The sequence below is a fragment of the Mastomys coucha genome, unplaced genomic scaffold (genome assembly GCF_008632895.1).
Source record: "Mastomys coucha isolate ucsf_1 unplaced genomic scaffold, UCSF_Mcou_1 pScaffold20, whole genome shotgun sequence".
Classification (NCBI taxonomy): domain Eukaryota; kingdom Metazoa; phylum Chordata; class Mammalia; order Rodentia; family Muridae; genus Mastomys; species Mastomys coucha.
Window position 1 is genome coordinate 137,922,545 of NW_022196903.1, and position 17,512 is coordinate 137,940,056.

Sequence of the window (17,512 nt, forward strand, 5' to 3'; positions counted from 1 at the left end):
GCTTAGGATTCAGAACTGACATTTTAGGTGCGTGGCACTCCAGAATTATTTAATGGGCTGTCATGATGACTTTGTGCTTCTGGTGAGCTAGGACTGTCGGATACACATTAGTCTTGAAACTGTAAATTATGTGTTCTGAGCTTATTTTTCATATTGTAGCTGCTGAAGAGTTTGGAAAGAACTAATAAGTTACTTCCTTCCCTTGAGTGACCTGGGTAAGATAAAAGTATTGACCTGCCCAGGCTGGTCTCATAGGAGTCTTTCTAATTCATGCCTCCTCTCTCATGAGATGACACCTGATGTCCTAATCCATCTTTATTATTGGCCAAGTACTGAGACTGGTACCTCTGACCCCAAGATGCCCTAGGCTGAGGCAGGAGGACTGGGCTGCAGAGTGAGGCTAGGTCTGTGATCAACAACAATGTCAATAATAAACAAACACCATTGTTCCCTCCACAGAAGTTTACAAGCACCTTAAGTAATAGGTAGGAAAATGAAGAACTAGGTATGGATTCACGAGGCTGTGCAGTTTTGGCTTTATTACGTGTCCAAACAGAATTCTGTGGTGTGTTATCACACTCTTAAGGCTGTAACCTGACAGGAAGCCTCACAGGCAAGCCTGGAGGATGCTTACCGCCCACTTTCTGTGCATCGAGTCCGTGTGTTCTGAGGTCTCTGGTTGCTAACTCTGCTATCAGTCTGTGCTCTGAATCGGTACTGAGAGCTCCGGGACAATTGTGTTTGCCCGCTCCGTGGCAGGAAACACTTTTATCATTATTTTCAAAACAGGACCAACACTCCTACCGACACCTCTACTCTCCACGGAGGCTCTTTTTCTAAGATTGGCTGCCTCAGACTGTGGTGGCCAGATTCCTCAGCCAGTGCGTATAGGGAACATTTATCCACATTGCAGCTCTGAACGACTCTCAGCCCGGCATTTCACAGGCTCACGAAAAGCCTCTGGGTTTGGATCCACACAGTCTGTGGGCTGCCCAGTGTTCCTCACTGAGAACTGCACCACAGCACTCAGGACGACTGCCATGTACAGAAATCAGGTTGACGGCCGCAGGGAAATGGGGCGAGCAGTCAACCCAGAAGATGGGGTGGCAGGCTTTATTTGGCTCCCCACTTTCTTTTCTTTTGAAGCGATCAGTGGAGAGACAGTATATAGAGTTTTTCTCATGCCCACCTAGCTCCTTCTTGAGGCTTGCCCCAAGAGCCCGGGCGTCAACAAGGGCGGCCACTTTCTTTCGCAGCCCACTTCTGCTAAGTTCTAGAGTCTGGCAAAGTGCCAAGCTGAAGCTGGCCAGCAGCAGTAAAAAAAGCTTTATTCAATTTTATTTCCAAGGTAACTGAAGAAGTGGTATTGTTTATAACTTTAGACATGAATATCAAACAGTTAAAATACCAACTGTTTCCACAAAGGTGAAACTCGGTTTGGTCCGTGACACGTTGAGACTGGAGAAATTAAAGAAAGTAGCTGGGGGAATGGAATGAGGAGCTCCGTGCTCCCGACTGTGTCCTGACTGTGTCCGGCTCTGTAGGTGTGCTAAGACTCACCCTCACTATGTTCTTCTCTTCTGCATAGTATTTGCTAATGAACTTACTTCTACATTGCTTAAAGTATATTTACTTTTCTTTTGGAAAAGAAAATAATATTATATGCATATTTTGCCATGCAGTCTGAGGCAAAGAATTTTTTTTTTTAAGTAGAGGCCTCTTGTTGCTTTAGTAAGCTTGATTACAAAAACAAACAAATGAACAAACAAAAACAAAACAAAAAACCACAATCGAATCGGCTATGTGTGTTTCAAGTGAGGAGTAGTTCTCTACACAAAGAGAAAGAAAACCAAAGATCCTTTCTGCTTACAAACACAGAGCTTAGAGTAACAATAGAACATAAAACTCCATCCTTAGTATGGAAATTATTCTGAGAATTTTAAATCCTCAGAATACAGCATTTAATTATCCTTTTAAAAAAGAATTCTATGTGTCTAGATTAAATGATGATCTATAAAGTTTGAACTGTGTAATTGTATTCTGAAATGGATAAGTTGAGGGTCCAGGATGGAAAGAAAACAAAGGAAAATCAAGTCAAGAGGGAAAATAGGCCAAATCAGTAAAAAAAAAAAAAAAAAAAAAAAAAAAAAAAAAAAAAAAAAAAAAAAAAAAAAAAAAACTGGGTGTTTACAGTCCTGAGTTCTGAGCTATGAATCTCTGCACAACTTGACTAGAAATTAATTCTAATTCTCCTGTTAGGTGATGTTTTGCATTTTTACACACTTATTTCTAGTCTTTAAACCTTTAAATTATATTGAACAACTGGAAAATCATAAACGACACAGAGAGGCCAGGGGATAGGTATCCACCATATGTCGAGAAATGGACCCCTCGCATGAGCCGAAGCAAGTTCAAAACACCAGGAAGAGTGAAGCATGCTGCACAGAGTACACAGCAAGAGGAAGCCTGAGAGAGGAAAGCCCGCTTCTGATTCACAATGTGAAAGTTTGGCTTCCAGCAAGGCAGGAGAGTGAGGCTGGCTTCTCAAAAATCCAGTCAGAAATCAATGAGAAAGTCGCAACTAGGTAAAGCCATAGACCCCCAAGGCTCGCCCACAGCCACTCACATCCTCCAGAAAGTCTCTGTGCATCCCACGACTTTCTCAAACATCATCACCATGGGTGGGGGTTGGGAGCTGTCCAAAATTCAAGAGTCTATAAAGGTCATTTCACCTTCCAACTACAATGGGCTATTAACGTATGGAGGACACAAAGGTCCCATCCTCTCTTGGGAATTCAGGGTTAAATTACTAGACAATGCAAAACTATAGGAAAGCAGTTCTTAAAAAGTGAACTCCGACATTATATTCTTATTTTAGCAGTACACTGGAACTGGGAAGCACAAAGGGGAGGTGTCAGAGACAAGTGCTGGCATTGGGGGCAAGGACGCCAGATGCGCAAGCTAACGGGAACCCTTCCTACACCACTGCCACCGCTGGGTTTTACCTCCCGCTCAACGTGTGAACTCATTTCCTGGTGTGGCAGTTATGTTAAATACTCCAACTGAAAGCTCTGCCCTCCACCCACTCTGGAATTAAAAGCTCAGAGTACTTACTGCACCCAGCCTTGTAGCTGAAACCAGGAGGGAGGAGGAATCCTTGTTGGGCAGCGGCTGCGAGGGTCCGTTGGTCAGGAGGGAACACGGGAATCATCAATGGCGGCAGCTGACCTTGAACCTGCTGAACGGGAGAGAGCGAATCAAAGAGAAGAAGTCTTGGTGACCCTTGTTGCACCCTGTGAAGCCCTTATGTCACTAGAACAGAAGGTCATTCATCCAGACTCTATCTCGCCCCTGTCAGAAGGGCTATCGCCAAGAATGCAAGTAATGCCGAGGAAACAATCAATTGGTGAGTTTGACGGGAAATTGCTTCATGGAGTCAGTATGGGAGTTCCTCAACATGCCAAAAAGAGAACCACCACATGACCCATAGGTCCCTCTACTGAATATGGACCTGAAAGATACCCATACAACCTGCTACATGGATGCCTGCTACCCATGCTTCTTAAAGTATAGGTCCTGGCAGCCAAGGCCTGAGATGAGCCTCGGCATCTGATGGCAAGTGAATGAAATAAATCAAAAGGAGCAGGACATAGACACTGAGCAGTCTTAGTCACAATAGAACAGGTAATTATGTCCCTTGGGAAGGAATGTAAGATGAAGAGCACCGCACTGAGTGAGAAAAACCCTATTCTGAAAGACAAATACTGCATGTCTCCTTTCATTCGGGGTTCTGGATTTTATACAGTTGTATAGAATCATTCTTCTACACACACACACACACACACACACACACACACACACACACAGAGTGACATGAAACCGGAAGTGACAGAGTGCTTGGGGAAATAAGGGTGTTACTTGGATAAGAAGTGAGAAAGGGGGAGGGCATGAGTGGCTATGATCAAAATACATAATCCACGTGAGAGGAAGAGTCTTTATGAATCCCACCACTACATGCAATGAACATATGCTAAAAGTAAAGGCAGAAACCAGTTGTTGACAAGAAATTTGTTCGGATACTTGGTTTTAAGGTCATGGGTTGGGACTACCATAGGGGGAACACCTAGAAGATGTCATTCCTTCAAAGGATAACTGAGTTCAACATCCAACAAAGGGAATACATTTGGCATGAAGTCCCCCAGTGAGAATGCCACACTCTTGTCTTTTAGCAGTGAGAAAGTGTTTAAAGAGTTGCCACCTCCCAGAATGGAGGAAGCAGTCCTTTATAAACCATACCTTCGAGTGTTAAGTCTATGTGTGTGTGGAATGTATATGTGTCTATCCATGCATTGACGCACACATGAGGTTATGCACATTTGCATCTGGCTTTGCATTGCGTGTGGAGGCCAGTGGCCCGTGTCAGGTATCTCCCTCAGTTACTTTGCATTGTAGTTATTTTGAGGCAGCCTCTCTCATCGAATACAAGCTCACCAATCGGTGAGTGAGCTCCAGGGATGCTCCCATTTCTGCTGCCCCAGTGCTGGGGTTACAGACAAGCATTTGCTTGGGGATCTGCCTTCAGGTCCCACGCGTGCTCCTTCCCAAGCGTGCTCCCTTAGCGACGTGCCACACGAGGCTACTCCTCAGCCTCCTCACTCTCTCTTACTGAACTAAAGTCAAATCTGAATCACCTTATCGATGAATTAGTATGACTTAGAGATCAATTCTTATGTTAACAAATAATATTGAAATTTTACAATATTATGGATAACCTTAAAGAAAGCATAGAAGAAAAAAACCTGCTCTTTGCCTCTCATTTCAGGAAATGCAACTACCACCAAAGGCTCCATGTGGCTACACAATTTGCCAGACTGTGCAGCTCTCTTTGGTAAAATCAGTCGCAACCCTCGTGGAACAGTATGGCCTTGTTTCAGTTGTCCTCTCTCATCTGGACTCTAAGTTTCTGGTACTCCTTTTATGATCCGAAATCCACATCAGTTAGTAAATAATGAACTATCCAAGCAGAATCGCTGGGCGAGGTGGTGTCCAAGTCAGTGAAATGCTTGCTCACTGTCAACAGGGCCGAGTCTGGTCCCGAGAGACACGTAAGAAAAGACAGCAAGGTGATGCAGGGTGGTGTGGTGGTGCATGCTGGGAGCAGAGAGGAGGGTGGTGTGATGGTGTGTGCTCGGGGCAGAGGCAGGCAGGTGCATATACATGCACATACCAAATTAAGGTTACTCTTGGGAAAATACAATCCAACATAACCATCTCTACAAATACGTCATGTTATTGTCTGATGTAGAAGTTAGCGACTAACATAACTAGCATCATTTTTTTTTCAAATAAATATTTAGGTGCGGTCTTCTAGATGAGCAGATCTGTTGATCAGTGTCTGTCCCTGGGTATATGGTTACTGATTTAGGATCATGTTAAAAGTCATATACCTGACACTGTGTCCCTTACTAACCTTCCTGTATAATAACTAATTCAGACATGTAGAAAATATTTAATAATTACCAACTATGTGTGTGAAGTTGAGCTTGGCAGTCAGAATACAATCACCAAGAAAACCAAGATCCCATGATCTCTGTGGCGTGTCTCGGCCTGTTTCTTTGTGCTGTTCACAATCCCTAGGAATCCTAAGATGCTCATGTTTCTCATCAGTTGTAGCTTTAAAAGCTCACCTCTGGCTTTCCCTTTGTTTTCATTTGCCACAATAAACATCTGGGCTTAAATCTCCAAGACTGGCTGGTTCATATGAGGGGTCAGGGTCAGGATGAGGGAGGGTTGAATGAGTGAGAAAAAAGCAAAAGAAGGAAGGGAAAGGGAGGGAGGGAGAGGGAAAGATAGAGACAGAGGGAGAGAGGGATACAAGAAGATGGAGAGAGGGAGAAAAGGAGAAAAAAGGATAGAGGAGATAGAAAGAGGGTACAGAGAGAGAGGGAAAGGAGAGAGAAGGAGAAACGGGGAGAGGAGGAGAGGAAGAGGGAGGGAGAGAGGAGAATGAGGAAGAGAAGGGATATAGGAGAATGTGAAGGAGTCCTGTTTCAGCAATGGCGGTTAGTTACAAACTATGCATTTTGCCAAGTTGTTATAAATCTCCGCCCCACACAACACTGGAACAAGAGGGACTGGGAAATACTACATCAAGACAAAGACTGAAGCTTGCATGATCATAGTCGCTATTTCTAGGACAGAATGGAAGAAGGTAAATGCTTATGGAAATATTGATTAAGAGTCAAAGATTAGAGTATGTGACTGTACAAATATAGGGACACATAGACTAAATAATGAAGCTAAAAGACATTCAACACAAACAGCATGAGTTACTTGAGGAAGGTGTGAGGAGGCAGATGAGAATAAGAGGCAAAGAAACACATGACTGATCAGCCACAAGGGTTATGGGCAATGGCTAACCACCACAGCCTTTCCATTCCACACAACACATTGTATCAGTCATTTTACACAATTCAGCTTATTTCTACTGTAGTGTAGGTTACAACATGTATCATAAATTTAATAAGAACACTTAAAAAGAAGAAGAGAATCGTAAACATATATGAGGAGAAGACCATGAGGAGCAGCCACATCTCAGATTGTTATGACATAAGCAAAACAATACCCAGACCTACAGTGACCACGAGTCTGGTCTTAATGAAGCAACCATCAAACTTATAAGTTCCAGAGTCCTGTGACAAGCTTCGAGAAAGCCCAACATGAGACTCCTGTCCATGTTCAGTCCCAAAGGCTGAAGAAGATTGCACCCTTGATGATCTCAGTGTGTACCTTAGCTTAAAGAGAAAACTGCACTGAGACAAGGTCCCACCATAGAGCCCTGGAGATCTAAACTTCCCAAGGAGCCTCCTCCTTCAGCATCCCAGATCCTGGGATTTCAGCTTCTAGACAACCCCAGCAGAGCTGTTTCCAAGAATTCTTCATCACTGTCAACAACCCTTTGGGTCTTGTCCAAGTACTTTTAGACATGTCAGCAGGGGGAAGGTCAGGTCTTAGTGCCAAGGCAATAACACACACACAGTTATGCCCCTTATAAAATTCCTCCTAAGTGATTCTCAGGTATATGATTTCATTTGGTTGTCATGTTTATCTCTCAAGGCTCAGATGTGCACCGCATTTATCCCTCTTGCTTTTTAACTTTGGATGGCTTGCTTTCACCTAATGACAGATGACCAAGCCTTTCAGTATGGATTTCCTTCCTCCCTAGCTCTTTTCCCAGCTGTTTCTGCTACCTTCCATCACACACCCTTTGTCGGTACCCCAGTAGATTGGAAAGACTTGTTACAGGCTTCCTTTCTGCTGGTACCCCAGTAGATCACAAGGACTTGTTACAGGCTTCCTCTCTGCTTGTCCACACCAGAATGCACTCAGCAGCATGCACTCATGCTTCCACTAATCAATCCTCCCATTGTTTCTTCATGGCAAGGTTGGACTCATTCTTCAGACAATTTTTAGGTTCGCACAATGTCTCTACTTATCAAGCAGTTCTTAGTGCATCCAACTGTGGAGCAGAAGGAACTATGGCCTTTTATAATTTAATAAGCTAATGCTTGGGAAAGATAACAGGGCACTTCTGGTATTGAATGATTTTTAATCATATTGAGTATCCCCTGTGAACTGTGAATTTATTTAGAAAAAAGAGCTCAACTTCTTTCTCACCGAGTTGTTTGAACCCAACATCTGGGGCTCTTTTATGGGGAACTCATGAGCCAACAGGTTGGGTGGACTCGGGGCTCCCTCACTGTAGTAGCACCTGCATTCTATCCACTGCAAAGTCTACAACAATGCTGTGGTGGCCCAGCTTATCGCCTGACCAGAAAGGAATCCAATTATCAGAGAAGTACAGCAGAGAATGTTCCAGGGGCTTTGTGTTCTCACACATACTCTACTTATACAGGGGCTACATGGGTTCATATGTTACATCTCTGCAGCAGGTAGAAGGTAATATGGAAATGCCAGACATGCGTTACACGCTTGTGCTGTAAGCGGCCAGCCCACTGTCCCCTGCCATGCTGTTTTGGTGACTCTATCGCTGTGAAATGTTCACTATTGTGTAGGAGCTGGCTACCCTACTGTTACTACTTCCTTCTGCAAACATTCTCTGGGTTGTCTGTGTCTTCACATTAGTTTTAGGATATGACATGAGTACTGTTACTACCTTGATATAGTGATGGGCAACCAAGCTTTTCATTATTCTCTTGGCCTTGTGCTAGCTCTAGTGTTTCCCTCTGTGTTTCCAAGTTCATCTCTCCCTCTCTGTTGTGGAAGAGAGCTTTTCTGCATCTCAGGTTGGTCTCAAATGCAGGTCTGTCTTGCTTCTTTCAAGTGCTTGGGTTACAGGTGTGCATCACCAAACTTGACATACATCTTCTTAAATTAAAAAATAAACACACTGTTTCTATGTAGAGATTTTTCTCAATGATATTACTTAATGGTTGTTTTTTACTATGGGACAAATGTGAGTATTACTCAATTACACAGTCTATTTTATGTGGAAAAGTTATTATGAGGGACAAGGTAAAATTTCTGGGGCTTTTTTATTAAATCTGTATATTTGAAACTTTTATTTTATTATGGGTAGTTATTGAGTATATATTGTTATATCTTTAGATTTTTTTTAGTATCTAAATATTTTTAAAATGACGTGAGAAACAGCATACTTTAAAGAGAGGAAGAACCCAGGGGTTCTCTTAACTGAGAAACAGTCGTCATACTGACAAGAAAGTCACAACTACTTTGGCCAAATAAACTGTTCACGGTACTGTATTTTTTATAAAAGCTAATCTAAGGCCAACAGGATAAAAAAGAGGGACTAAACAAAACGTATCAACCCAATGTCACGGTTTCAACAGAGAGTTTTCTCTAGAACATTATAGGGCAGACTGGAGAGGTGGCATTGTTTATATTCGCAGCGAGTCTCCCAGGAAATGTACACTCCAACAGTGTGTGGTCGGTCTTCATATGAAGCTAAAGCACATTTCCACACACACTTTCTCTTCGCAACTCAGATTCTTCAGCTGAAAATTTGCCCTGTGATGAAAATTGCTCAAATCAAGAGCGGAGGTACTTCTATGTTCACACAGAGTGTGGGGTGCGGGAAACAGTTTGGCTGTTAATTTTCTTGTTTGAAATGTTTCCAAGACTACTGTAAGTTGTTGAGGATTGTTCCCAAGTGCGAGGGGCCTGTGGTGTGCATTGTGGGAAAGGTGGATAGATGTGTTAGAACAGCTTCTAGGACACATGAGCTATGGTGTTCAGCACCCATGCATCAGCAATGAATGTTAAAGGAGAAATACACCTACAGTGAAGCTGCACAAAGGTGCACTTGAGACACAGCAGCTGCGTTCGATGGGTGGGAGAGTGATGTGGGGAAGGGGCTCATCACCTGAGGTGCTGGCTTAGAGATCACTCATTTGATGGGCAAGCAGGTCTGTGCATCTAATTCATGGAAAGACTAAGGCGCTGTATGGTAGTTCTACCCTTCAGCTCATCTCTGCTAAAATCTTGCTACCACTCTGGAGAGAGAAGCGCACTGAGTCAAAACATTCCGGGCTTTCTGGACATATTCTAAAATGAGCTAGCTGTACTGTTGGAAACTTATCTTCTATATTTGCAACTTTTGAATATTTCTTAAGTTTAATCACTACTAAATTGTCTTGATTACTTAATGCATGAGATTCCTTCTAAACTATTAATTGAGTTTTTAAAATGTGTGACATTTTTAATTAAATTTCAATAAACTACTTTTGTCACAAAATTTTAGTATTTCTTTAATAGGGGGCATGTTATTCACAAGTTGGAATATGTCACAACAAATTTACATAGCTACATCCTGATTTTAAAACTTCAAAATGTATCTTGTCTCTTAACACCTTCTATTCTTCTACCAGAAGATACTGCATATATTCATGCCCTCTAAAAATTTGTGACCCACCAATTAACTATGCTGACACATTTATAAAGTATCAATTATTCATTTCAGTATTTCATATTTAATATAGTCTATTTACAATTTTTGGTTCCATCTTAAGTAAATGCTTATTATTGTTAATCTGCTTCCTACCATTCCTTCTATAAATTGGTTTTGTTCATTTTTTTTTTCATCCAATTCACATACATCTGCTCTGAGTCTCATGGGACAAAGAGACAATTACAACTTAGTGCCACCCAGTCAGTCACAGAGATCTCAGGAAAGCACCATGGAAGCCGAGGGGAGATATGCTGGACTGGAAGCAGACCAGAGAATGGAATGTCAGCTTCACTAGACGTCCATAAGCTCCCCACTCCCACCCCAAGATGGCTGCAGGACAGAGATCTGCTGGCTGGATAAGCAGGAGCGAGTCCAGCATACAGAGGAGCATGTGTGAAAATCATTCCAAGGAAAAGGGAAAATGTGAGGAAAAAAATAGGCGTGAGAAAATCTCCATAGGAGGAGGAGAGCCCCCCACCCCAGAAGAGGAGGTTGGAAGTGAGAAGGCTGCCTGAGTCAATGGTGAATCTGGGTACGCTCATTCTTTTCCCCTGCGGGCTGGTGAATCACTGTGCTGATTCAGCAGTGTAGACAGAACACTCTGCAGGGAATACGAAGAGGTATAAAAGCACACCTGCTGAGCAGATAGGATGAAACAGGGCAACAGACAGAGAAGGACCAATCCCTAATAGCTATGCACCAGGAGAAAACGTCGAGAAATATTTAGAAACAAACAGGAAGACATTCAGGTGAAGAGCGGAGCCGAGGATGACACCCAGAGCCTTGCTCGGTCTACAGTGATAGCAAAAGACCGAGAGAGTTCAAGGAACGTTCCTAAAGGCACTGATGAACTTCAGCTGTCTCGACTCTGGCCCCCTGGAGCAGCTTTCCAGAAGATGGGACCTGGAGACCAGGGCTGAGGGAGGAGATTGCCAAGGCTCTGGGTTGAGAAGTCACAGCAACTCTAGAAAAGGGGTCAGGAACCAAAGGGAAGAACCAAGTCTCATGATCACCAGAGTTACAGCAACCATCCAAGAAGCTGAAGGAGGAATACGTGTGTGAGCAGGGACGTCAGCTCAGAGTCCCAGTAAGGACGATAGAGACTGTGGTAACACAGGGACCATGGCAAGTCTAAGAGGGAGGGAAGGAACGGCAGGAGCAAAAACGCAGAGGAAAGAGTGTCATCAGACAGGAGAAGCGTGTGTCTTGGGATTGGGTTTTGAAGGGTACATTACTGCTGTCAATTCCAGCAGAAGAGGACAGAGCCACGCTCAGAAGGTTGAATGCTCAAGGGTGGACTCTTCTGTAGAAACAGGCCACGTACTGTGGACGAAGGCAAGGAGGGGCGGCTCCCTGCCGAGGCTTGAGCTGTGGATGGAGGCAAGGAGGAGCAGCTCCCTCCCTGCCGAGGCTTGAGCACAGTGACTTTTCCAAAAGGTGATTTACAAAAAAAAATGTGGCTGGGCAGTGGTGGCGCATGCCTTTAATCCCAGCACTTGGGAGGCAGAGACAGGCAGATTTCTGAGTTTGAGGACAGCCTGGTCTACATAGTTCTATGACAGCCAGGGCTAGACAGAGAAACCCTGTCTCAAAAAACAAAACAAAACAAAACAAACAACAACAACAACAACAACAACAAAAGTGATGAACAGTTTCAAACATATGGGCAAGAGATTTGCTGGCCCAACATCTGAGTGGGCTGGAAGGCAAGGCTGAGGGAGAAGGTTTCCACTCCTATCGGGAACTTCATATCCTACTAAAAATAAATAAATAAATAAATAAATAAATAAATAAATAAATAAATAAATACCCCGAGTAAAGGCAGGCCTGTGTGGTAGGTGGAAAGACAAGACTGATTGGTTGGCAGAAGCCACGCCCTCAGTGACAGAGGCAAGGCCTGATTGGAAGATGAGAGCGAGGGTCTGAAAGTGAGGAGACAAAGAAAAGGGAGTTTCAGGGTGGCCCCTGAGAGATAAGAGAAGGTAAGCCAAAGAGAATTATAAAAAACAGGCTACGATCCCAGCTGAGTCCATGGGGATTCAATGCCTTCAGACTTTGTATTTCTGTACTTCTCCTTAGAAAGTGCCTAGACACTGAGACCGGGCTTAGTAAATGTGAATTTAAGTTGGCAGGCCAGGGAGGGATGGGAAGAAATCAGCTAGGAATCATGAGAAAATCAAAGTAGGGTTTGTATTTAGAACAATAAAAAATGAGGGGCAGAAGGCCTTAGACAAATGGAAAACAAAAATAAATACACATACACCCCCCCTTCACACACACACACACAACAAACAAAAACCCTCTGGAATCAGGAGCTTCAGAAACAGGGCTTGTGAGGGCCGGGGAGAGGCTCCCCTACGCGGTGCTCAGAGAAGATAAGTTTCTACTACGCCCACCCGGCTGAAGATGAAATTAGAAGTATAAAACCTCCAGCATCTCCAGGCACTCCTTCTGAGTTTGGTCTGATGAGGGCCGTGGAGTTCCAGCACACCACTTAGGATTCGTTCACCTACTGCCGACGTGCAGTCACCTTCAGTGGGAAAGCACAGAGGCCGTTTAGATGTGCGCGGCAGTGCACAGCAGCAGTTTCTGAGAAAATGAAGACCGTAATATCCAAATGAGATCACAAGAGGGGTTTAGGTAGGTAGTGTGGAATTATCCAAACGGAACGAGCAAGAAGCCATGGCTGCTTTTCCCTCTTTAGCACGGGGAAGCATGGGATCCTTAAGACTGTAATGGGCTTGTGTCTTGCCTCAGTTCATCATACTCAACACTATGGTCCTTAAGAAAAAATATTAAAACAATAAAAGTCTGTTTATCTTCGACCTAATCCACAAGGAGAACTGAAGGCAAGCTCATGGACGGATAAAGAGACAGTCACATTGTTAAGCTCAATCCCGGCCTCTCTTACCCAGCCACACTTAGGAGTCACACCACCTCCAATTTCATCTGATTAAGACAAAGACAAAGTAAGCACGTTTTTGAGAACAAAAATGAACAGCCATGTGGGTTTTTTTTTTTTTTTCATAGTATTCTTCTTCGGCAAAAAGCCACCGAACTTTTTTTTTTTTTTAAATTGTTTCCAAGGATGAAAGTGACTTTGCCAAGCAAAGTGGCTTCAAAACAGGCCTCAAAAATACTAATAGAAAGACAGATGGTTCTACTAAGAGCTTGGCTGCCAAAAAAAAAAAAAAGATATTAAAAAAAAAAAGAAAGAAAAAGTGGTGCTATTGAAGCCGGCTGCAAAGTTATCTGGCGACTACAAATACTTTTGTCCCAGAGTGTGTGCTAGCTTGGCCTGCAGAGCGGAAGCAGCCAAAGCAAGGACTCTATTTCCTCTCTCCTGTGCCCAGCCCTGGACAAACCAGTCCATGCCCAGCTCCAGGAGCAGCAGGAGCAGGCGCTTGGCTCTCTTCTGCAGAAGTAAAGAAGTACTACGTTAAAGAACTTCCTGTTTAGTAAAGCGACCCATCAGGAAAACTGCTTCTTTGTATTCGACGGTGCCTATAACTTAAAAAAAAAAAAATTCTGATTCCCCTGTTCTTCTTCCTCCCTGTCTTGAAAAAGACCCCAGGGGCCCTGGGAGTTCACAGGATTCAAACACCACGTGATACAAACACCACGTGATACAAACACAGGAAGCAGCCCTGAGAGAGCGGTGATGTGCCAGGGCGGAGGAATAACCCAGGCGAGACTGCAAGGTTCCTCTTAGACCAGACCTATGATAATACCTACACTTCATGTTGTCCTGGCAACTGGCACTGCGCTTTAACTAGATTGCCACTAGAGCTAATAGGAACCGAGATATATATGTCAGTGGCTCCTCCTGTCAACGACTCACTTCACGAGTATGTTCCTACTTTCTCACAGTACGAGTATTGTTGCCATTGTTACTATGATACAGCCACTCTCCAATGATGGAAATTAAGGCCCCTGATGCTTTAACACAGGGAAATTTCCTCCTGGGGGTGCACCACAGCTTTGACTTAAATCTTATAGTAGACTCTTTTAAAAACTAAATTATTACATTCTTGTAAAGCCACACTTTAATACGCACTGAAGTCACATCAAATTTCAACTAAGATGAAGCCATATGTACATGTAATATGTGATAAGACAGAGTATCTTGTCAGCTCGGGGCTGACATGGGGAATAATCTTTATGAGAAGCATAGAAACAGAAAATCAGGAAAGACAAAAATCATGATGTAGAGGCAGAAAGCTACAGAAGAAAGAGAGGGGAGAAATTTCAGTTGAACGAAGGACCTACAAGATAATGAATAAAATATGGGAAACTTGGGGTTGGTGAGATGGCTCAGCGGGTAAGAGCACTGACTGCTCTTCCAAAGGTCCTGAGTTCAAATCCCAGCAACCACATGGTGGCTCACAACCACTCATAATGATATCTGACACCTTCTTCTGGTGTGTCTGAAGACAGCTACCGTGTAATTATTTACAATAATAAATAAATCTTTAAAAAAATATATAGGAAACTTCCCAGCCTAGGGGTTGGCGTTCACCTACTGTCTTTGTTTTTCCTCAAGTCAAAGATTTGCACACACGTTCCTCCACAGACCCTGAACCTTTCTGTGGCTGGAGTTTCTGATGTTATTATTATTTTGAGACAAGGTCTCATGCTTAGGCCACACTGACCAGGAAATAACTATCTAGTCCCTGCCTAGTTTTGAACTCATGGCCGGCCCTCTCACCTCTACCATACAGCTGCTAGCCTTACAGGTAAGACGCACCAAGCCCATCTAGAGCCCCATTCTTTCATTCAGGTAAAACTCCTTTCCTTCAAATGTATCTGACCAATGTGTTGATTATCATGGTTCTTGGGAAGACAGGAGTGTCTCAAGAGACTAGGCACACGCAGCCCCATCAGCAGAATCTAGCTTTGCCAACACTGCCACTGTTTTATGCCACATTTTGTTGTCTATGCCAATTCTCAGAAAGGTGGAAGCAAACTTAAAATGCCAGAGTCAACGTGAGAGATGATCACTTAGCTCTTGCATTTTTCATGAGTCCACAGAATTTTTTTCTCCTATCTTTTCACCCATTCATTCATTCATTCATTCATTCTCTTTACATCCAGATCACAGCCCTACCTCCCTTCTCTCCTCCCAATCAGACCCTCAAAATCCCTCTACCCATCTCCTCAGAGAGGAGAAGCCCCCCTTGTGCACCAGCCTACCCTGTGACTTCAACTCGCAGCAGGACTAAAGTGTATCCTCTCTCATTGTAAAATTCAATAGTACTCATTTTGATTCATAATGTTTTCTCAGTGGCTAATAATAGATTATTAATGATTTTATATGACAGCAATATCAATTAAACAGAAGTACTCTTAAAATTTGTATCTAAACGCTCCCTATAAAGGGAAGATTGACCTGAGATGTCAGTTGGAGGGGGGTGTACCAAACATAGATTGTAAACTACTGGAATGTGTCTGCTGGAATAGTTAGTTTATTTTTATTTAAAACTGTATCTTTACTTAAAAATAAAAACAAAACATACCTTTCAAAAATTTATACTTTTCTAAGGCCATTTTGAGTGTTTTTGATTAAAATAGTCATGTTTTGTATTATAACATATTTCACATTTCCAGAAAATCTTCTAGATATGCTGAGCCATTTATACATTTTTCAACATCCTGGAGATTAGTAGGGCAGCTGCCACTATTTCTTATTTTATTAATGAGAAAAACAAATAGTTTTTGACTTACACATGGCCACACAGTTGCCTCTAAATTTGTTGATTCTTCCTTAAAAGTGGTATTACCAAAACAATAAGTTTCTTGAAAAAAATCCCAATTTACATACTGCAAAACATAGTTCTGACAAAATTAATTCCCACATATTTTTCACTGTAAAATAGGATCACATTTAAATAATCTTTGTAAGATAAAACTACAATTTTAAGTGTGTGTGTCTGTGTGTGTGTGTCTATGTGTCTGTATGTGTGTGTGTGTCTGTGTGTGTTTGTATGTGTGTGTGTCTGCCTATGTGTGTCTGTGTGTATCTCTGTGTGTGTGTTTGTGTGTGTGTTTGTGTGTGTGTGTGTGTGTGTGCGTGTTTGTGTGTGTGTGTGTGTGCGTGTGTGTGTGTGTGTGTGTGTGTGTGTATACCAAGGGCGGCACTTTGAATGACTTTAACTTTTCACTTTGCATTACATCTTGCTTTAGTTCTTTTACACAGAAGTTATTTTTCAGATTTTTCTTATATGTATTTTAAATATTACTTATTTGAAAATTGCCCAGAAAAAATGGAACTAGTATAGAGCATCTTGGATATTTAACACAGAAATTACCACCTTGAGTTAAATGCTTGGCAGACCCTCCCAGAAGCTCTCAAGCTTGTAGTCATTGTTGCTTCTTTTGTTAGATAATAAGAAATAAATTCCCTAATACTTAACTAAAGAATGATATGAAATAAAATGTAAAAATTTCACTCTAATTTTATAATTTTCAATAAAAGCATCTATTACTAACCTTTAGTTCAAAACTGAAGCCACCCCCATCACTGTGTCCCCTATCATTTCATAGGGATCTTTCTTAATTCACTAGGACAAATTCTATGCCGTGAGTGTTCAATTATTAATTCTTCTAACGTCACCTGATTATGTTGGTTATATTTCCAAATAGGCTTGCTTTCTCTTTTAACCAACAGGACTTTGTTCTGACTTCAAATCCATGAATTCTTGATGGAGGTGGGGCTTTTCCTGGCTCAGTTGCGAAGCAAATCCAGGCATGGACATTTGAATGATATTTAATGAAAGAACCAAAAATACTCAATGGGGAAAAGAAGTCTTTTCGATAAATGGAGGCTGGAAAACTAGATACAGGTAAAAAAAGAAAGAAAGAGAGAAAGAAAGAAAGAGAGAGAGAGAAAGAAAAAGAAAGAAAGAAAGAAAGAAAGAAAGAAAGAAAGAAAGAAAGAAAGAAAGGGAGAAAGAAAGAAAGAAAGGAATTGGACTTCTAACTTATACTACACACAAACCCAACCCCAAATGGACCTAAGCAGAAGACCTGAAGCTGGGATCCAGAGCATGGAGAAAGTTGGCAGTGACCTTGTAATGATTTCATTTACATCGGAGCTTATGCCAATCATGTGAAAGTGGCAAGAGGAAACGCATCAGATGAAGAGGCATCTACAAAGCAAAGAGCCAAAAATATAGACAAAAGCCTGTGGATAGTGAGGAAACACCCTGGTTTGTGCCCAGAATACATAAGGGGATTACAACGCTCAGGAGGAGGAGCAAAGTATCAAAACAACCTGAAACTAAGTTGAGAAAAACAACAATAGCAACAACAACAACAACAGTAGCAGCAGCAGTAACAACAACAACAACAGCAGCAACAACAGCAGCAGCAGCAGTAACAACAACAGCAACAACAGCAGCAACAACAACAACAACAGTAGCAGCAGCAACAGCAGCAACAACAACAACAACAGCAGCAGCAACAACAGCAGCAACAACAACAACAACAGCAGCAGCAACAACAGCAGCAACAACAACAGCAACA

At 42.5% G+C, this 17,512-nt stretch overlaps 1 protein-coding gene across 11 annotated transcripts in view; it reads right to left on the reverse strand.

The window, feature by feature from the left end:
• Sox5 (SRY-box transcription factor 5) overlaps nt 1–17,512 on the reverse strand; it is a 968,743-nt gene that overhangs the window by 120,184 nt on the left and 831,047 nt on the right. For 6 of the 11 annotated variants that reach the window (XM_031383839.1, XM_031383837.1, XM_031383843.1 and 3 more), the window contains one exon: nt 3,115–3,238. In XM_031383839.1, the coding sequence (XP_031239699.1) occupies nt 3,115–3,238 (124 nt within the window). Of the gene's footprint in view, nt 1–3,114; nt 3,239–12,415; nt 12,440–17,512 lie in introns of those variants that run through there. The other 5 variants (XM_031383845.1, XM_031383846.1, XM_031383836.1 and 2 more) reach the window with 2 other exon arrangements.